The sequence below is a fragment of the Nycticebus coucang genome, chromosome 12, assembly GCF_027406575.1.
Source record: "Nycticebus coucang isolate mNycCou1 chromosome 12, mNycCou1.pri, whole genome shotgun sequence".
Lineage (NCBI taxonomy): Eukaryota > Metazoa > Chordata > Mammalia > Primates > Lorisidae > Nycticebus > Nycticebus coucang.
Genome location: NC_069791.1, coordinates 97,169,879 through 97,191,077, shown reverse-complemented (window position 1 = coordinate 97,191,077; position 21,199 = coordinate 97,169,879). Strand labels below are relative to the sequence as shown.

Below are 21,199 nucleotides of genomic sequence, written 5' to 3'. Positions count from 1 at the left end.
TATTATGTTAAGACATTTATATTCTACATTTACTAAGTTTCACATGTACCCTTATCAGATGCACTGCAGGTGTAATCCCACCAATCACCCTCCTTCCACCCACCCTCCCCCCTCCTTCCCCTCCCTTTGCTCCTTCCCCATATTCTTAGGTTACAATTGTGTTATATCTTTCATACACACAGTTTCTTAGTAGGACTGAGTACATTGGATAATTTTTCTTCCATTATTATTATTTTTTTTTTTCAGTTTTTGGGCAGGGCTGGGTTTGAACCCACCACCTTCGGCATATGGGGCTGGTGCCCTACCCCTTTGAGCCACAGGTGCCACCCTTTCTTCCATTCTTGAGATACTTTACTAAGAAGAATATGTTTCAGCTCCAGCCATGTAAACATGAAAGAGGTAAAGTCTCCATCTTTCTTTAAGACTGCATAATATTCCATGGTGTACATATATCACAATTTATTAATCCATTCGTGGATCGATGGGCACTTTAGCTTTTTCTATGACTTAGCAATTATGAATTGGGCTGCAATAAACATTCTGGAACAAGTATCTTTGTTATAATGTGATTTTTGGTGTTCTGGGTATATACCTAGTAGAGAAGTTATAGGATTGAATGGCAGATCTATTTTTAGATCTCTAAGTGTTCTCCATACATCTTTACAAAATATGGCAAAGGTTTTAACAGGTCCTTGGCCCTTAGTAAACATAAGATAAATCATGCCAGAGAAAAATCATCACCATATGAAGGTGTGGTGAAGCTTTATGCCCATAGACACAGTTTTCTGTACACAGGAGAATTCATGTTTACAAGAAATGCTATAAAGTGAGAAATGTGAAAGTGTTTAACTTCTCTTCAAACCATTCTGTATATGACAAATTTAGGACAGAAAACCCCTACAAATGTGAAGACACTGTCATTGTATAACCAGTATTCACACATATATGAATCACACAATTCATAGAGAAATTCTGTATGTGAAGAATGTGACGGTGTCTTTAACTATTTCTCATACTTTTCTAATCATAATTCATATGGAAGAAATACTACAAATGTGAATCATGTCTTAAAGTTGTGTTTATTCTGTTAGGTAGGGTGAAGGAGACAGAAGCAGATGACTCTAGGCTATCCCTTGTCCATAATAAGAGGAACAAAATTACCAGATTGGGCTGCCAAGAAAGAAAAGCATTTTGAGAAGGCTTCCAAAAAGTGAACTGATGGATGCTCTACAAAAATGAGTCTCAGATGTGGAAAGGCCTCAATGTGGAGATATGGCCAAGGCCACAAAAAGGGATCTTTGCAGCATGCCTACAAGTGACATTAGCCTCAAGTGACCTATTTTCATCAACACAGTAAAATTGTCACCACTTTTATCACAGTTTACAAATACTACCACAACTTCTGGAAATTGCCTTACAGGGATAGAAATGGGAGGAGTTTCCATGCAGGAAGTTTTCCCCTTTCCAGAAAAAAATCATAAATATTTTATCTCCCCCATCACTTAATATAGATTTGGAAAATCAGCATATAGGGGAAAAGCATCACTAAACTCATGGTCTCCTCCACTTGAGAAGGTAGATGTCTCTGGAGTGTATTGTCTTTTAATAAACATCGACCTTTTCCACAAAAAAAAAAAAAACAAAACTTCCTAGGTGAAAAGTGAACAGGTTGTTGTATTTTCAGGTTGCTCAAATAGCAGTCTGGTTCTGATGGTTTACATGGAGTCCTGGCCTGTCCCAGTCATCCTGTCCTCACATGAGGCCATTGACAACCTGGCTTCTCAGCCACACTTCTGCCCAGGTGGCCTGGAGCACTTGACACCATGGTCCTCACCACAGCTCAGTGGCCTGTGACCTCCCACACCAGGATCTCATTGTGGGCCACTGTGAAGAGCTGCCTGGCGGACGGGGTGAATCTGCACAGGTGCACTGCATAACCATGGCCGGTAAAGTCCTGGGAAGTCCCCAATGTACAGTCCACCAACCTCAGCACACGTTCTAGGGGCAGATGGCATGAAGTAGGTTGGAGCCAGGTAGTGCACCGGCAGGGGGAACCCATGGTTTTTTTTTTTTTTTTTGGGGGGGGGGGGACAGAGTCTCACTTGTCACCCTCACTAGAGTGCCGTAACGCCACAGCTCACAGCAACCTCAAACTCTTGAGCTCAAGCAATTCTCTTCTCTCAGTATCCCGAATAGCTGGGACTATAAGCACCTGCCAGAATGCCTGGCTATTTTTAGAGATGAGGTCTCGCTCTGGCTCAGGCTGGTCTTGAACCTGTGAGCTCAGGCAATCCAGCCTCTTGGGCCTCCCTGAGTGCTAGGATTACAGGCATGAGCCCCACTGCGCCCGGCCAGGGGGAACTCATGTTGATGGGTTCTGGGCGCCATACTCACGACTTCACAAGCTCAGCTCCTGGTCTTGGCATCCCGACTCAACGTTAGGAGCACAGGTGAGGGGTGTATCTTGGAGGGGTACAGGTGAGCCTACTCAGCCCCACCCAAGATAGCCCGAGTTGGCACCCACCATCACTTACCAGCAAAGCCGATGGCCATGAGGCAGGCCCCTGTGGATAGGCTCAGGGATGTGGCAAAGAAAGGCACCGGAATCCTCTCCACCACCTGTGGACACCCAGCACAAGGCACTGGGCTCTGGGCTCGGAGTTCAGCCCAGGCTCCCCAACTTGGGACCCTGAGTTTCCAGCACCTAGCCAGCAGGGTGTGCTTACCTGCTTCTGGTGGAGGCTGTAGACAATCACCTCCTTGTGTCCCCCTGGGCCCACGTATACCAGCAGCCCCCTGTCCCAGGGGCAGAAGGCAGCGAGGGAGGGTGGCAGGTGGCCCTGGGTCTGTGGAGAGATACAGCAGGCTATGGGGTGGGGGCCGCACCACCCTCACCCACAGTGCCACCAGGACCGTCTTACCTCTAGGCCAGCAGGCATTGGGAAGCTCAGCCAATCCAAGAGCTCACAATGGTTCCTCAGCCAGTTAGAGCCCCAGACGCTGACACGCTGGTCCCCGCTGGCAGCCAGCCACAAGTCTGTGCCCTCTACTCCGAAGTCTCTGTGCTGGCAAGGGTGAGAGCTGACAGTTGTCTCTGCCCAGATATGCCCCTATGTGCCTGCACCTGCACCCCACCACAGCTCTGGAGGCTGCCTTACCTCTTTGCTTGTAATCTGGATGGTGGAGATCGGGGCACCCTGGTGGTCACTCACCACACGGAAGGTCATCCCTGTGCAAGGGCGACTCACAGCTACCAGCCCATCCTTGTCTCCAGAGAGGATGGTCTGACCTGGGCCAGGTGGGAACCATGCTGTCACCCTGTGAGCCCCCAGCCTGGAGAGCTGACCTGGGCCAGGTGGGGATGGTAGCATTACTACATGCCTAACTCCTCACCATCAGTGGAGAAGGCAACAGCCGTCAGCGCAGTCAAGTGGGGGTGCATCTTGAGCTCCATGACTGTCCGGGAGACGCTGAAGAGGCGCAGTGTGCCATCGCTGTAGCCAGCTGCCAGCCGCTGCTGCTCTGGGCGTCCACAGGATGGGGGACTCCATGCAAGGCACAGGCAACTCTGGGGGTCCAAGATGGTGAACATCAGCCTTACCCCATTGAGGGACCAAGGAGGGTACACACAGAGGTCAGAAGGACACAGCTTTCTGAGCCTTGGGCAGACAGGCCCCGCCCTCAGCATCACCCCTAGCCCTACATACCACCTACCTGGTTCAGTACCTGGAACTGGATCACCAGCTCCAGGCTGGCCAGGGACCACACCCGTACACTCCCGTCCTCACCGCAGGTAGCACAGTGAGACTCGCTGGGGCTAAAGGCCACTTCATTCACCTGAGGGGACCCACACCTGGGCTGAGGGGCATCTGGTTAGCACTACCTGAGCCCACGTGGCCCTTAGGCAGAGGGAGGGACACAGGCCTTTCCAATCCCAGCCCAGCCAACTCCATGTGGTGTAAGAGAACAGGCCTGGCCCTCCATATAACCCCCACACCAGACCTAGGTGAATCCAGACTAAAGCAACCCACCTGTCAGCTGCCTGGGGGTGGGGGGTACACTGAAAACTTAAAGTCAAAAGCACAAAAAGATGGCTGGGCCTGGTGGATTGCCTGAGCTCAGGAGTTTGAGACCAGCCTGAGCAAGAGTGAGACCCCATCTCTACTAAAAATAGAAAAATTAGCTGGGCGTTGTGATGGAAGCCTGTAGTCCCAGCTACTTGGGAGACTGAAGAGGATCTCCTGACCCCAAGAGTTTGAGGTTGCTGTGAGCTATGACACCATGGCATGACAGAGTGAGACTGTCTCAAAAAAAAAACAAAAAAACAAAAATAAACCCCCTCAGTCCAGCTAAGCAATAACGGTCCCTAGGACTTGGATAAGGACCTCTAAGCCCATGTCCCACTGGAGGGGCCCCAGGCTCTGCCAAGGACACAGCCACATCCAATCTTGGGCAAAAGTGCACATCACAGGGAAGCCACCAGTGACCACCCGTTCAAGTCAAGGACTCAGGGCCCAAATTTCCACACCCTGGTGCGCAGAACAAAATGTCTTCCATGCATACCGTGGAGCACTACTGAGCAATAAAAAGGGACAAGGCACTAAGCCACAGCACAGATGAACCTGGGAAACTAGACGCTCAGTGAGAAAAGGCAGATGAGTCCCGTGTGGAATGTCCAGGGCGGGTAAAATCCAGACAGAAAGTGAATTAATGGTTGCCAGGAGCTAGGGAAAGGGGCATACAGGGAGTGACTACTTAACATATATGGGATTTCCTTTTGGGATAATGAAAATACACCAGAATTGATTGTGGTGAAGGCTGTTCAGTACTGTTGAATATACTAGATGTCAAATGGACAAAATGTATGGCTTGTGAATTATATCTCAATAAGTCTACTGCAAAAAAAAAAAGTCTACTAGCAAAAAAATTTTTAAAAATAACCCTAGGCTCAGTGCCTGTAGCTCAAGTGGCTAGGGCACCAGCCACATACACAAGAGCTGGAGGGTTCAAATCCAGCCCAGGCCCACCAAACAACAATGGCAACTACAACCAAAAAACAGCTGGGCGTTGTGGTGGGCACCTGTAGTCCCAGCTACTTGGGAGGCTGAGGCAAGAGAATCGCTTGAGCCCAAGAGTTGGAGGTTGCTGTGAGCTGTGACATCATAGCACTCTACCCAGGGTGACAGCTTGAGACTCTGTCTCAAAAAAAAAGAAAAAAACCCTCATTTATCTCAAATTTCTTTGATGACTATCATTACCTTCAAATAAACGAATATAGCTCTCTTTCTTGTCTTTCTTTTTTTTTTTGAGACAGAGCCTTACTATGTTGCCTTAGTAGAGTGCCGTGGCATCACAGCTCACAGCAACCTCAAATTCTTGGGCTCAAGTGATTCTCTTGCCTCAGCCTCCCAAGTAGCTGGGACTACAGGTGCCCGCCACAATGCCCAGCTATTTTTTTGTTGCCGTTGTCATTGTTGTTTAAACTCGCCAGACTCGGTGTATGTGGCCAGGGCCCTAACTACTGACCTATGGGTGCTGAGCCAGATTTCTAACAAAAAAAAAGGAGTCAACCTAGCCTCCCACCGAAGCCAGGATTCTGTGAGCAGCAAAAGAAACAATAAACCACAATGAGGTGAAATCCAGATGTGTGCACAGCCATGAGTTCTTAAAAGACAATCAAAAAGTAAAACTTTTGGCAGGCGTCCTTGTAGGGGCCTATAGTCCCAGGTACTCAGGAGGCTGAGACAGGAGGATTGCTTGAGCCCATTGCTTGAGGTTGCTGTGAACTATGATGCCACAGGACTCTAGCCCGAGGGTGACAAAGAGAGATTGTTTCAAAAAAAAAAAAAAGGAACTGCCTGATACCTAGAAACCTGGTCCTCTGCTCTGACCATCTCTGCCTGGGAAAACCCAGAGCTGATGGAACTGTGTCTCCTCAGGCCCCAGGCTGGTCAGCAAGAAATGAATGATGGGATTAGACTCTCAGCAACCCCACTGAGCCATGGTCTAGGCGAGTGGCCACTCAGTGGCAAGCAGCCTAACTGCTCCAGGGAGACAGAGCTCTACCTCCAGGGCCCAGCAGGACTGGCCCAGACCTGACCAGAACTTGACCCAGACCAGATCAGCCCTGACACACAGGACCATGGAAACAAGGCCAATCCACAGAGGTACTGAGACAGATGATGTGGTTTCTTCAATAAGTAAATTAGTGGAGAAGAAAAAGAGTGAATTAGTGGGGACCCTAACAGGACCCCATGCCAAACTACAGGACATGAAGGGATCTATATGCACTCAGGAGTCCCCGTCCTTGGAACCCCTGAAACAGTTACTTGAGACCACTGTGACAGCTGGACACAAAATAACCTGGGTGGGAAAGGACAGAGCTGACCCGTGGGGAAGGTGCCAGGTGCACCCCCCGTGCCCTGCCTCTGTCCAGGCTGGAAACCCCTTGTATGTCTCCATACAAGCCTAGAGGCCTTACCTTGCTCCGGTGGCCGCTAACAAGGCGAGTGCTGGTGCCCTCAACCCAGCTGACGTACCAGAGCGTGCCGGCCGTGGTACCCACCACGCCCATGTCCATGCTGTCATCAAAACTGGCGCTCACAATAGCACCATCCAGGCTGAGCTCACATTCCATGAACACAGAACAGGACCTGAAGGGTGGAGAGGAGGAGGAGACAGCAGGTCTCCAGGCAGGTCTTGAGACCTGGCTGTGCTATTCTGGGCAGAGGTATCAAAGGCTGATGGGCTTCTGGGTCTGCCCCTGTCCAGGGACTACAGTCTGTGGAGTCCAAACCATGCCCAAGCACATCCTTACAGAGAAGCCAGCTAGGGACAACAGCCCCTGCCTAGAGGCAGGGCTACTTAGGAAGAGGGCTGACTTGTGAGTCCCAGGCAGGGACACCAGCACCCGCCTACAGCTGAGCCACACAGGGAGCAGAGCAGGGGCCCCAGGGCAGCCCACCTGGTGCCCCTGTGTCTTAGCTCTGGCAAGGTCCCCACAGCCCACAGGCGTAGTCGCCCTGCACTGCTGCCACTGACAAGCCTGGAGCCCGAGCACAGAAGCACACCTGGAAGCAGGACAGGGAGTGAGCTGCCTTCCCCAGATACCCTGGACCGCTGCCCCAGCTGAGACAACGGTCCTGAGCCATCAAGGAGACACAGGGCCTCAGCTGGGCACCCACCAATCTTGCTGTCATCCGCCTCCCAGGCCAGGAAGCAGTGGCCTGCACGTGTGTCCCAGACACAGACCTGGCCAGAGCTGGAGCCGCAGTAGAGCAGGGGCAGGGGCCCATAGCAGAGTGAGGTCAGCTCATCTGCCCCTACTGCCTCAGGGACTGATTCTCGGCGCACCTGGCAAGGTGGGAGGGTGGCTGTGGATCAGTAATGTTCTGGAGGCCCAGACTCTACCTCCAAAACCAGCTCCAAACGTGAGTGTGTCGCCCAGCAGCCTGGCACCTGGAGGTTGATGTCTGCCCTGTGCTGCTGCAGAAGCCAGAAAGTGACAGCATGCTGGCCCACACACACAAGCTCGTCAGCCTCCCAGGGGTTGAAAGCCACACCATGCACTGGTTCTGGGAGGTGGGTGGAAGACACAAGGTCATAGGTGGTCGTGTTCCACAGGGCAAGGGTGCGGTCGCCATAGTCACCTGGGGAGTCCCATAGACAGCCATGTCAAGGACACAAGTCCAGCCTCCCAGGAGTCCTAGGGACACTCCCATCCCCCACTATCCCAATACCAGCTGACCCAGTGTGACAAGAAGCCTGTCATCGGACGAGAAAGCCAGGGCCTGCACATTCGTGTTGTGGTGAGAGATGAGATGATGGCACACGCCCTCAGATATATCCCAGATGCGGATCTGACAGTGGGTGGCCATGGAGCTGCGCCCCGAGGCAGAAGCCAGGACCTAGCCAGCAGGAAGGCAGGTGATCAGAGGGCAGGAACAACCACTTGGGCCCACCCTCGTTGTGTGGAGGGGAAGCCAAGACTGAGTCGCTCCTGCTATCTCAGATAATGACGCAGGAGCTGGGTTCCACCATACAGTGTGACCTGGGTGTGAGGTAAGCTGACCCATGGCAGGCACCTGGGTATTGTGGCTGAGGGCCAGTGTAGAGATCTCCTCAGGGTGGCCGAACCAGTGCTGCTGGGTGCCAGAGTGCAGGTCCTCTACCACCACCAGGCAGCCGCATGTGTAGGCAAAGAAGCCTGCAGGCAGGAGGGCAGTGCCTGGAGGCTGTGCCAATGGACAAGGGTCCTGAGGGGTCATCCAGCAGCCACAGGGGCTCACAAGGGACATTAAGCTAGAACACCAGAAAGTGTCAATGGGAGAACGTGGCACCCCAAATTGATGGCTGCAGCTCACTTGTCCCCCTGGTCACAGCTTGGGGCACAGAGTGGGCCCCACCCTGCTATTGCTTGGCTGGATTCCCACCTGTGTCCGGCCTCCAGACCATGTTGGCCCGCCCACTCCCGCTGTAGCCCAGGACGGCCTTCAGACGCAGCTGCTGGCCGCTGGCAGGAGAAAAGGCAATACTCTGCAAGAAAGCAGACCTGGGTGCTGGTGCCTAGCCTGGTAGCCTGAGCCTGTCTGTAGGAGGCTGTTTCAGGGCATACCTGGGCCAGCTAGGGGATGGACTAGGAAGCCAGGGTGGGAGCCTAGGAGGGGCAAAGGCTGGGGGCTCTTGGGAAGGGCAACTGCCAGTTGAGGTGAAGTGAGGCATGTCAGCAGGATAGGATGACAGGAGTGTGGGTACAGGGAGGAGGGGGTACACCCAAGGCTCAGAGCACTATATGCTTTGCAGGTTAAGACCAGCTCTGAGGAGACCCTGGGGAACCCTGAGAGGGCCCCTTGAGCAGAAGATGGTGCCTGGAAACCACCACGCCTCACAGAGTGGGGGCCATTGCCGACCTTGGCCGGTGTCCTGTGACGTGCAAAAAAGTGCTTGTAGGAATACAGGTGGGTGCAGGGCTGGGCCCCCCTGTTCCTGGTGCTCTCAGCACCTGGCATAAAGGAGAAAGAAGCCACATGACATGGAACCACCTGGCAATCCTTCAGAGATGCCCCACTATACACAAAGTTCCTCCACTGTGCTGGGCAGCAAGAACTATGCACAGATAAGCCACGTCCTATACACCTGGGAGGTGGCCTCGCCTCACCACTGGGGGGATACCCCAGCTGTCACAGCAGCCCTGGCCCCTTCACTAGGATGCCACCTCTGTCCCTCCCTGCCTTCCACTGCTCACTAGGCCAGCTGCAGAGACAGGGGAGCACAGCGAACCCCCAGGAGGCCCCGGCAGCACCCCAGGCCCCGTCTCTAGCTCCGCTTTCCTTCTCCTCTAGCACCAGTGGGCCTGGGGCCTGGCAAAGCCCCTCTGGGCTGTGGCTCTTCTCACAGGGTATGTCTTCATCTGATGCAGACAGGGCACCTAGGGGCAGTGGGAGAGAAAAGGATACCAACTCCCTGATCCCACATGTGCCTCCCCAATGGGAGGCAATGACACCCATGCCCAGGGCCAGACACAAACAGGTATATGTCCCATGCCCACCCAGACCCCTGCCACTCACCATCACCACCCTCGAGGGGCCTGGCATGGATAAGCCTCAGTGGGGAGGCCTGAGATGGCATGGGCACCTGCAGGCGAGGGAGCCCGCTGGCCCCAGACACTGCATCATCCAGCTGTCCTATACCTGGGCCTGGGGATGCCAGAGCCACGCTCAGAGGTGAGGCTGGCAGAGTTTATCAGGGCAGCACAGCATCTGTGGTGGTAGCCAGCCTCCCCACCCCCAAGAAAGGCAGCTGTGCCATGCTGCCCACAGTGGCCACAGGGCCAGCCCAGGGTTCAGGGCAGAGTCTGCTGGTGCCCACACCCATCCTCTCCAGCTGAGCACAGGCCACTCACCAGCTCCATGGGCTGGGGTTGCCCTGGACAATCTCTGGTCACTAGAGGGGCAAGGAGAGACCATCAGGAGGGCCCAGATGAAGGCCTGGGCAGACACAGTACAGATGGACACTTGCCTCTCAGGAGTGGCCAGAATGTCCCAAAGGAAGATGGCATCCCCCACGCTGAGGACGTGCTGCCGGTCAGGGGTGAAGGCCACAGCCTGCACAGGCTCTGAGTGGCCGATGTACACCTGGGGACGGTGAGTGCCACACACAGGAGCCTGAGGTGTGGCTACTGACACTGCTGGCTGTACCTGGGTCTGACGTGAGCCCCAGACCACTGGCCCAGGAACTAAGTGAGGGGTCTCCCAGCAGGCAAAGGGTTGGGGGGTCATCCTCTACCTTCCCATCCCCTCGCACTCCCTGTCCCCCAAGCAACATGTTCACTCTGCCTGGACCTCCAGGGATCTCCCCACCACCTGAGGCAACAATCTGTCTGTCCACAGCACACACCTGTGAGCCTGGGCTGGCCTGTGTTGAGTAGTCCCACAGCGTGACAGCCCGGCCAGTGGCCATAAGCAAGAAGTGGGCATCCTCACTGAGGGCCAGGGAGGGACAGGCCTCAGGGTGGACACTGTACAGCTACAACAGAGAGCTCTTGGACAAAGCTGCCTCTCAGAGGCTCCCCTCCCTCACTGAGTACAGCAACCCCCACCCCTAGACCCTCTGGGCTGGAGGGGCTGCAGGCACAGATCACAGAGGCTGAGGCAGGAGGAAAGAGGGCAGGCCACTGGCTGCAGCCCAGGCTTACCTCCCGGATAGTGTGGCCTGATGTGGCATCCAGTACCATGATTTTGGATGTTGTAGACACCAGCAGGTGGCCCATGACTACGGGGCTAAAGTAGATAGCCACAGCGGAGTCTAGGCAGCTGCTGGCCTGGTCCAGGGTGCTGATGTTGACCTGCAGCAGCTAGGGGAGAACAGCAAGTGGGCTGGACCTCAAGGCAGAAGTGGTGCCACCCAGAGCCAGGCTCAGGAAGGAGACAGCCTCAGGGTCACTCATTTGATACCTGGGTGCCACCTGTTCCATCCAGGATCCTGCCCCACCCTCAGCAAAGTGGAGTGCTCTCTGTGACCATAAGGTGCAACAGTACCTAGGTCCTGCTCTTGAGTGACCACAGCCTCTTGCCTGTCCCCAGCCCCTCACACTCCATACCGGGCCAAGAAGGATCCCTGCTCACACACAAGGAGCTGTGTGGCAGCTAAATGGGGTGTCCAGACCTGGTTCCACTGCCCAGCTTGCAAGGCTCCCTACCCTGGTCCCAGGAGGTTTCCTGACTCACCTCATCCAGGGAGGCTGAGTCCACAATGGTCACTGTGCCCTTAGAAGGACCCACAAAGGCCAGCAGATGGCTATCCCCGCTGACTGCCAGGATGTTGGGGCTCGGGTGGGCATCTGGGCACACCATGCTGGCTGTGGCAGCACAGGGAAAGGGTCAGCAGGGTACAGGAGTATCTGCAGCACACAGGTTGCCAGGCAGGCACTGCCCAACCTGCCCCTTCAGGAAACACCAGCCCAGGGAGGCAGATCCCATGGCTGTACCCACATGGCATGGGCGTGAGAGTACCAGGCACCAGTGAGCATCAGGCAGCAGCACAGAGGCTTTGGGGGCAGGAATGACTGACCTAATGACCACTGGCCAGCCCAAGTTACAGTGGCCAGGGAGAGAGCAGCTGACTGCAACTGGACCTGACCCCTACCTGCTGCCCTTGTGGTCAGGCTATCTGTCACCTCCTCTACAGCACAGAGGAGCTGAACTGGCCTCTCTGGCTTTGGGGGCAGATAAACTCTAAACCAGGATCTGGACAAAGCTCCTAAAGGCAGCTTCACAGCCCCACTCAAGACCCAGCAAGAGATCAAAGCCCTAAGTGTCTGGGCATGGGCCTATCAAGACCCAGGGCCACCCCAGCCTTTTGTGACCAGCCTGAGTGGCCAAAGGGGCCTGACCTGCTACACGGAGGATGCAGCACCGGGGCCCAGAACAGTTATACTGGGCCAGGTTGCCCCGAGAACAGGAGCTGAATAGGTAGGTACCATCAGGAGTGACAGCCAGGCCAGTGATGGCTCCTTGGGGATACCTGCAGCAGACACAGGATGCCCACTGACCTCAGCCCTGGGAGCCCAGCCAGGACATGGAATCCCTGGGTATGGCGCCACCAGCCCTCCTGGCCTGACCTCTGGGCAGCACTGGCCTTTCTGTAGGTGACCCTCCCTTGCCCAGCTGAATACCCAAGGGATCCAGCATCCCCCCAGCTTCCACTGTGGGGTCGTTGTATAGCCAAGGACCCCAAAGCATTGGTGGCTGGTAGTGTACGCACATGTGTTCCACCATAACATCAGTGGCCTCCAGGCTGAAGGAGCGCACAGCCCCACTGCTAAAGCCACAGAAGAAGGCTGGCCGTATAGGGTGGAAGGTTATAGCATGCGGGGCATCGTCAAGTGATGTGAAGTCATACAGCTGCAGGGCACGAGGCTAGTGAGGAGTGGGCAGGGGCCATGAGAGCCCAAGGGGTTGAAGGCCTTCCCTGCCCCACCACACCCCACCTGCTGCAGGGTAGCCAGGTCCCAGATGCGGACGGTGTGGTCCTGGGACACGGTGGCCAGCTGCCCCCGGCTTTGGTCCATGGAGAAAGCCAGCACAGAGGCCGTGTGAGAGCGAGCCAGCATGCTGTACTCCCGGGATGGGATGTCCAGGAAGCCCAAGTGGCCCATGGAAGTGGTGGACAGCACACGCAGGCCATCAGGGCTGATGCACACTGAGCTGATGGGGCCTTCATGCTCTGTAGGGAGGGAGGGTCAGCAGCACTGGAGATCACCCCAGGGCAGCTAACTGCTACTCAGGTGTTCAGGTCCCCAAGACACAGACAAATCCATTTCTTACTTCAAGAGCCCGGGCTCCTCTTGCTTCAAGAGCCTAGGCTGGGAGAAGAGGCCCCTGGAGACCACCAGGCAGGGCTCAGGGCTGTGAGTGAGCTTCACCCACCACTCACCACCTCCCAGGCCCTTCTGCAAAGCCGGCCACAGGCAGGCCTGGCATTGGTGGCCTGGTGACGCCCTGTCCAGCCCAGGGGCAGTGCTACCAGCAGTGGATGCTCCAAGAACCTGGCTGTCCTCCTATACACCACAGGAACCTCCCAGGGGAACACCTCCCCCTCAGGCTGGGAGTGGATGCTGAGGCCTCACCCGCTTCTAGGAGCACTGAAGAGAAATCCAGGGGCCAGAGCCGTAGGCGGCCATCCTCAGAGCCCACAGCACACATGGCCGAAGAGATGCTGAGGCTGCTGATGGCAATACCGGGGCCTGGGGGCCAGGGGTGTCAGTGCCTCAGCATCAACTCCACCTCCCCCACACAGTGGGTGCCCTGCTACCTGCACCGAAGGTCTGCTTCTGTGGGTGGGGGCTGCTGGGGGTCCGCATGGGTAGCAGGCAGCGGGCATGCTGAACAGCCATGCGTTGGTGGTCAATCTCTAGGATGTGGCCGCTGCGGCTGCATACGTAGCTATCCCAAGGAGGCCACAGATGAGGTTGGGTCCTGAGGGTGGGACAGGGGTGGAACCCAGGATGGGTTAAGCATAGGGCAGTGCGGTGCTCACAGTGTCCAGGACGAGGTTTCCTGACAGCTGTCCTGGGCCTGCTCAAAGGCGAGGTCAGTGAACGGCAGTGCACGGTGCTCCTTGAGGTCCACGGGGCAGGATCGCAGGACCCCACCATGTAGCCGCCACAGCCGCACGCTGCCCTGTCCACATGATGCCATCCTATAAAGAGGCGTGGGGCAGTGAGCTCACCTAGAGCCCTCGATCCCACAAGAAGACCAGACATGCACAGACCAAGGCTGTGATGAGGGAAGAAAGGGGCTCAGCCCCCACCCCAGACCCAGATCCTGCCCTGCTATGGATGGATGGCCATGCCACGGCACCTGGTTCCATCAAAAAAGGCAACCCGGAAGGCCTGGACATCAAAGTCGGTGTGTACTTTCGCAAGAATGACCACCTCGCCACCAACACGCACTGGGCCTGTGCCCCATGCCACCACCACCTGCAATAAGACTGAGCTGAGGGGCGGTGCCTGTGGCTCAGTGAGTAGGACGCCAGCACCATATAAGGAGGGTGGCAGGTTTGAGACGGGCCCTGGCCAAACTGAAACAAAAAGTAGCCAGGCATTGTGGCGGGCGCCTGTAGTCCCAGCTACTTGGGAGGCTAAGGCAAGAGAATCGCCTAAGCCCAAGAGCTAGAGATTGCTGTGAGCTGTGTCACAGCATTCTACCGAGGGTGACAGAGTGAGACTGTCTCTAAAAAAAAAAAAAAAAAGACTACACTCCATGCACAGCCCTGAGTGCCCTCCCATCTTGCCTATACCCCAACTGCATCAACAGGCAGGGGCTCTTGTCTCATACAGAAATCAGTCTCTGAGCACTTAGGCTGCTCAGAGTGAAAGGAAACTGGCCTCCCCAGCTGCGTGCCCCAAGCTGTGGTGGTTTGGGGACCTCTACACCAATAAGCAAACCTGGCACTGCAGCCCCACTGGCGGGGACAAAAGCAAAAACTGACCCACAAGTAGAAGGCCAGGTAAAAAGTGAGAGGTATCCCCAGGATGAAACACTTTGACACTTCAGCACTTCCCAGACTCCAAGTCCCACGCACAGGTCAACTTCAGAAGTGTTGACATGTTAAGATGCCCCATCTTACTGCTAAACACACCCAGAGAGAACAAGGCAAATCACTTAAATGCCAGTTGAAAGCAATGCCTGCTGCATAGGGATGAAAAGCTGAAGTGCAAGCTGTGAACACACTGTAGCATCTTTTACATGGGGTGGTGGCTGGCACACAGGCCCCAGAGTGCACAGAGCACAAGGCACACAGGGCTGGCATGACCCATGTATCTTTTTTTTTTTTTTTGAGACATTCTATCATTTTGTCACTCCCAATAGAGTGCTGTAGCGTCATAGCTCACAGCAACCTCAAACTCTTCAACTCAAGCAATTCTCTTGACTCAGCTTCCCAAGTAGCTGGGACTATAGGCGCCCGCCACAATGCCCAGCTATTTTTTTAGAGACAGGGATCTTGCTCTTGCTCAGGCTGGTCTCAAACCTGTGAGCTCAGGCAATCCACCTGCCTCAGCCTCCCATAGTGCTAGGATTACAGGTGTGAGCCACCACGCCCCGCCCATGTATCTTGATAAACAGAAACTCGCAAAGGCATTAGAGCAGTGGTTCTCAACCTTCTTAACGCCGCGACCCTTTAACACAGTTCCTCATGTTGTGGTGACCTCTAACCATGAAATTATTTTTGTTGCTACTTCATAACATTAATTTTGCTACTGTTATGAATTGTAATGTATATTATCTGATATGCAGGATATATTTAGGGGACCCCTGTGAAAGGGTCATTCAACCCCTAAAGGTTGAGAACCGCTGCATTACAGGAACTTTGAGGAAGACTCTGATTGATGTTCCCTGCACACTGCAACAGGGCTGCCCAACCCCAGGCCAGGGCCGTTACCGTCCTCCCATGGCGGTCCTTGCCAACACCACAGAGAAGGGACCCGCAGTTAGAGAAGCTGTGGATACAGAAGAGGCAGTTAGCATTGCTTGGGCTGTCCCCTCACCCCCAGCATGGAGACCCTGTGCCCACCTGAGTGCGCTGACAATATGAATCGGGCTCCGGAAAAGGGACAGGCACACCCCAGTTTGGAAGTCCCAGAGCCGCAACATGCAAGGGGGCCGTGTGCAGGCTGAGGCCAACAGCGAGTTGCTCCCATCCAGCGCCAGGGCAGAGACCTGAAGAGGAGGAGGTCGAGGAAGCATGCAGCAGCCTGAAGGTACACCCCTGGGCCAGGCAACACCAACCTTGTCTGTGTGGCCAAGGAAGAAGCGTTGCTCCCCTGTGTCGATGCACAGGGTGATGATGACCGCATGGCAGGGGTAGATGACAGCCGCCCCATCCTTGGTCCACAGAGCCTGGCACAGGGGCAAGAGCTGAGGTCAGCAGTGGTGCCCCAGCTCATCCTGGTGGCCTGGAGTCAGTGTCACTCTCTCCCAACCCCAGGGAGACAAAAGAACAGCTGACCTACATGCACACATGTTCCCTAAGCCTTGCCTCCAAGGCAAGAAACCCCAGGGTTTGAGTAAAAAAGACCAAACAGCCCCCAAAGACTCAGAGCCTATATGCAGGAGGGCCATAGGGAGCAAAGGGAAAGGCCACCCTCCTTCCCTGGAACACCCACCTTAACCATCAGGGACCCACAGGTCACATCCATGACCTGGCCCCCCATGTTCTAGATCATGGCTGGACCACACTTGTCAGAGCTCTAAAGTATGTGTGTCAGAGCATTTTAACTAATACCTCATCCTACCCAGTGCCCCTGGGGTTCTGACAAGCAAGAGACACCCATGACCATGGAAGCCCAGGTGGTCCTGGAAGTAACGGGCAGATATGGGCTGGGTAGGGCATCGGAAGACCAAGGGAAACCAGTGAAATCTTTGCGGAGAAAGCCCCACTGCCCTCAGGGAGTTGGGATATCCAGATACCCCCTCAGGGGGATAAGGGACCTTCCCCCTGCCCTGCTGTATGTGCCTGACACTCATACAACCTACCCAGAGCCATCCAACAGACAGCCACAGGGCCCCTTACCCATTTGGTGCTGTGGCCCCCAAAGCCGATGACCTTCTTGAGCCTCAAGATTGGGTCCGGGAGGAAGTGCTAGAATAAGCAAACTCACGGTGAGATTCAGGGAGGGCACAGCTCCTGCCCCACCCAGGCTGGGTCCTGCTCTCAAGAAAGTCACCTCCCACTGACGACTCTATGAAAGGAAATTGCTGGGACTTTGGCTCCAGAGCCAGATCTTCCAGAGACCACAGGTTCTACCCAACCTGTGCCTAAGACCCCCACAGAGACCAGGTGCAGTGGCTCATGCCTGTAGTCCTAGTATTCTGGGAGGCCGAGGTGGGAATATTGCTTGAGGCCAGGAGCTTAAGACCAACACAAGCAAGAGCAAGACCCTGTCTCTACTAAAAATAGAAAAACTAGCCAGGTGTTGTGGCAGGTGCCTGTAGTCCCAGCTATTCTGGAGGCTGAGCAGGAGGATCACTTGAGCCCAGGAGTTGCGTTTTTTTTTGAGACAGAGTCTCATTATGTCACCCTTGGTAGAGCGCTGTGGCATCACAGCTCACAGCAACCTCTAACTTTTGGGCTTAAGCGATTCTCTCACCTCAGCCTCCCAAGTAGCTGGGACTACAGGTGCCCGCCACAATAGTTATTTTTTGTTGCAGTTGTCATTGTTGTTTAGCTGGGGCAGGCTGGGTTCAAACCCGCCAACCTTGGTGTATATGGCTGGCGCCAAGCCATGCCCAGGAGTTTAAGGTTGCTGTGCACTATGATGGTGTCACAGCACTCTACCCAGGGTGAGGGAACGAGATTCTGTCGCAAAAAAAAGAAAAAGGTCTGGGCATGGTGGCTCATGCCTATAATCCTAGCACTGTGGGAGGCTGAGGTGAGTGGATTACTTGAGCTCATGGGTTCTAGACCAGCCTGAGCAAGAGCAACACTCCATCTTTTTTTTTTTTTTTTGTAGAGACAGAGTCTCACTTTACTGCCCTCGGTAGAGTGCCGTGGCGTCACACGGCTCACAGCAACCTCCAACTCCTGGGCCTAAGCGATTCTCTTGCCTCAGCCTCCCGAGCAGCTGGGACTACAGGTGCCCGCCACAACGCCCGGCTATTTTTTTGTTGTTGCAGTTCGGCCGGGGCTGGGTTTGAACCCACCACCCTCGGTATATGGGGCTGGCGCCCTACTCACTGAGCCACAGGTGCCACCCGCAACACTCCATCTTTAAAAATAGTTGGGCCTTGTGGCGTGCACCTGTAGTCTCAGCTACTTGGGAGGCTGAAGCAAGACAATTGCTTGAGTCCAAGAGTTTGAGGCTAACTACAGTGCTCTACCCAGGGCAACAAAGTGACACTGTCTCAAAAAAAATAAAAAATAAAAAAGACCCCCATGGTAAATTTAAGATCTTCCTTACTCTTTGTTGAGATAGACTCTTGCCGGAAGCCACCTCCTGCCATCTCTGCTGTCTTCCAAGATGCTGGATGATAAGAAGCCATCAGAGGCCCCAAGTATAGTTTGGGGCCTAGCAGCTCAACCACACCCTACCTAGACCCTGTATGGTCTGTATACTCACTTCTTGGCAGCTAGAGTCCTCAAGGGCCACAGCTGACTCATGAGCAGAGACATGGACACTGTGGGCAGCCACGTCCACACTAGTGTCCTCTGAACAAGCTGCGGGTGGTTGGCTACGGACACTGAGGACTCCTAAGCCTGAGCACTCTGAGGACTGGGGGGACAGGCTGCTCTCTGCAAGGGGCCTGGGTGCCATGAGAGCCTGTGGGGGCACAAGTGTCTGCTGGCACCCTGGCACTACCACACCCTAGTCCTGTCTTAGGGGAGGAGGCACTCACGGCTGTGGGGCTGGGTTTCTGGACCGTAGGGGATCCACTGTTCTGCACAGGTTTGCTGATGGCCACCAGGCAGGGGAGCGGCTGTGACACAGACCCCAGGAGGCCTGCAACAGAAAAGCACAGTAACTGCATAAACAGAGTGCAAGGTCCCTGGGGAGGACAAGGCCAGGGAGGCGCTGGCCAGGGGAGGCCAACAAATGTTCCCCAGCCTGTTGTGCAGGAGAGAAGCCTCACAGACACTGGTGCTCATCTTCCAGCCTGGGACCCCCTTGCATAGGCCTCCCACATGGTTTGGGAGTTTGCATCCTATGCGTTCGCTCTGGTCCCTGCTCATGCCCATGAGTAGCTCTGGGCACATGCCACTGTGGCCATCACAACCCTGGTCCCCTCCCACAGAGCTGCACACACCTATAGGCCTAAACTTAGGTCCCAACTGACCCCACTGGCCCACCTGTTCCTGGAGGACAAGTCTTCTGAACCAGCTCAGAAGGAACTTTCACACCATTGCTTGGAAACCTTGGTGGTGAGATGGAGAGTCAGTATCTGGGGGCCAATGGGCCACCTGCCCTCTGTCCACCCAGAGTTCTCCCTTGGGAAAGGCAGTCCCACTCACCGGACATGGGCATAGTGGTCATGCCAGTTCTCACCCTTCGGCACCGGGAACGCCATTTCTCGAGGCACAGGAATGATGGGCAGCTTGGCCTGCCGAGCCCCAGTAACACTGGCAGCTGCAAGAAACAAGGTTATGCCTAGGCAAGGGAAGCCTGTCGAACTACCTCTCACAGGCTCAGGTGGGATTCAATATCAGGTGCCCACCACTTCTATCCCAGGCCTACCTCAGCCTCTAGCCACAAGCCAGAGCTCAAAGGCCACATAGCACCAGCACTTTTTTTTTTTTGTGTGTGTGTGTGTGTGTGTGTGTGTGTGATGAAGTCTCGCTTTTGCTGAAGCTGGTCTCAAAATCCTGAGCTCAGGTGATATATCTGCCTCAGGCTCTAAGAGTGCTAGGATTACAGGCGTGAGCCATGGCACTGGTTCAGCACCAGCACTTTTTTTTTTGAAACAGAGTCTCACTTTGTCGCCCCCAGTAGAGTGCTGTGGCATCGCAGCTCACAGCAATCTCAAACTCTTGGGCTTAAGTGATTCTCTTGCCTCAGCCTCCCAAGTAGCTGGAACTAACGGCACCCACCACAACGCCCGGCTATTTTTTTTTTTTTTTTTTTTGAGATGGGGTCTCACTCTAGCACTCTAGCTCAGGCTGGTCTCGAACAAGTGAACCCAGGCAATCCACCCGCCTTGGTCTCCCAGAGTGCTAGGATTACAGGCGTGAGCCACTGAGCCCAGCCAGCACCAGCACTTTTGTCAAGTGCCTGCGGTGAGGGAGGAACTAGAGACTGATATAGAGGCCTAGAAGGGGGCAGGCTGCAGCTGAGCACAGTGGGTATGGTGGGGCCCTTACCAGGGTCAAAGCACAGGTCACTGGTGTAGAGGTTTCTGACCAGGAGGCTGGCACACAACCTGACACTCTTGAGGTGGCTGTAGCTGTGGTTCAGGTAGAGGAGGAGGATGTCCTGCAGGTTGAGCTGTAGGAAGGTCCAGCGGGTGCCAGCAGGGGCCACACCTGCCAGGTCTATAGGATGGGAACTCAAGTCAGCACCTACCCTCCTGACAGCCCCCACTCCCATACCTGTGGCAGCCCCACAAGCTGTCCGCGGGCCACACCAAAGCCTGACTAGGCCTGTACCATTGCCCTCTGGGCCCTCCAGCCTTTCCTGGACCAGTCACCCCATCTGAATGTCACCTCTCCTGGATGTCCTGGCCTCAAAGACAAAGGGAAACTGTAACCATGTGGCTGTGGATTTGAACTCTTTGAAAAGACTGGAGAAAGACACGCGGATGACTTGACTGTCCTGTGGGACAGAGGGACGAAGAGATATAGGGGTGAGAGTGCAGGGCCCATGCAGCCCCTGGCCTGGGCTCTGTACCTCAGTGGACACGTCCAGGTGGATGACAAAGTGCTTGCTGCGCAGGGGCCGAAAGAGCACGTACAGGTAGCGCCCGGTCAGCCCCAGGGACTGTGTGCTGGTCCTGGGGAGCTGGATGTAGCTGCTTGCAGAGACGGCGCCCCGGATGCGATACACTGTGCCCTTCAGGGTCTTGTCCTGGAGAGATGGCAACTCATGTCCACTGACTGGCCCCGGGGTGCTCAGGGAAAGCACCGACCCAGTGACCCTCAGGTGACGAGGTAAGGTCTTCAGTAGCAAAGGAGGAACACTCGGCCCCTGCCACCAGGTCTCCAAGCCCACGCACCGTCACTACGGCCACGTCCCCCTCCTTGGCGGATCGCTTCCACTCGTCCACTCTGAAGTGTCTGAAGACGTTGAGAAACGGCTGCTGCCACGCTGGGGGAAGGGGGCAGCCGGGTGTGAGGCGCCAGCCCAGAGGCTAGACCCTCCGCGAGCCTGGCGGGGGTCCCGTGCGGAGCCGCGGAGACTCCCGAGCTGGCCAGCGACGCCACCAGCAGACCGAGGACGGGCGGACCCTGGCCCAGGCGGGGGCTCTGTGGGCCCAGAGAGGGGCTGCTGCGCGCTCTGGCCACCGCCCCTCCTACCCCCGAGGCCCAGTCCGCCCTGACCTACCTCGCCCCACCCCAACCCGGCCGGATCCCTGGATCCCCAGAACCCCGGAACCGCGCGCGCTGCTACCCTGGGCCATGGTGCCGTCGCTCGCGCTTCCCGCCTTTGCCACCGCGCCCCAGGCAGGGCGCACAGCTCGGCCCCTAGTAACAGCCGCCTAGCAACGGC

At 55.4% G+C, this 21,199-nt stretch overlaps 1 protein-coding gene across 10 annotated transcripts; it reads right to left on the bottom strand.

Annotated features, from left to right (window-relative positions):
• Positions 1-1,099: 1,099 nt before the first annotated feature.
• On the bottom strand, positions 1,100-21,172 carry WDR90 (WD repeat domain 90). Of its 10 annotated transcripts, none has more exons than XM_053557054.1 (42): positions 21,101-21,172; positions 20,706-20,797; positions 20,381-20,557; positions 20,197-20,305; positions 19,855-20,025; positions 19,009-19,123; positions 18,847-18,911; positions 18,396-18,499; positions 18,119-18,319; positions 17,960-18,022; positions 16,573-16,641; positions 15,789-15,899; positions 15,574-15,719; positions 15,442-15,499; positions 13,860-13,978; positions 13,537-13,698; positions 13,312-13,442; positions 13,127-13,243; positions 12,488-12,723; positions 12,262-12,401; positions 11,891-12,021; positions 11,226-11,356; positions 10,694-10,852; positions 10,396-10,524; positions 9,902-10,133; positions 9,567-9,695; positions 9,245-9,427; positions 8,910-9,001; positions 8,433-8,535; positions 8,085-8,206; positions 7,748-7,907; positions 7,459-7,649; positions 7,185-7,353; positions 6,965-7,070; positions 6,482-6,653; positions 3,715-3,858; positions 3,394-3,568; positions 3,159-3,289; positions 2,922-3,065; positions 2,727-2,846; positions 2,535-2,619; positions 1,100-1,998 (listed from the first exon to the last, which is right to left on the bottom strand). In XM_053557054.1, exons 1-42 carry the CDS (start codon positions 21,108-21,110, stop codon positions 1,841-1,843), a joined length of 5,562 nt encoding a protein of 1,853 aa, XP_053413029.1. In that variant the 5' UTR covers positions 21,111-21,172; the 3' UTR covers positions 1,100-1,840. The 10 variants fall into 10 exon arrangements, 7 of the variants coding, with proteins under 7 accessions (XP_053413029.1, XP_053413025.1, XP_053413026.1 ...); XM_053557050.1 differs by having other exon boundaries at positions 21,035-21,165; XM_053557051.1 differs by having other exon boundaries at positions 3,715-3,837; positions 21,035-21,165.
• Between the last annotated feature and the right edge of the window lie 27 nt (positions 21,173-21,199).

Excerpts from the sequence above, each read along its gene's own strand:
- WDR90 (XM_053557050.1), bottom strand. The coding sequence starts at position 21,110 with ATGGCCCAGGGTAGCAGCGCGCGCGGTTCCGGGGTTCTGGGGATCCAG. Across the intron at positions 12,724-13,126 it reads TTCAGTGCTCCTAGAAGCGG|AGCATGAAGGCCCCATCAGC; the intron begins GTGAGGCCTCAG and ends CCCTCCCTACAG. Across the intron at positions 10,134-10,395 it reads AGGCCAGCCCAGGCTCACAG|GTGTACATCGGCCACTCAGA; the intron begins GTGTGTGCTGTG and ends CACCGTCCCCAG.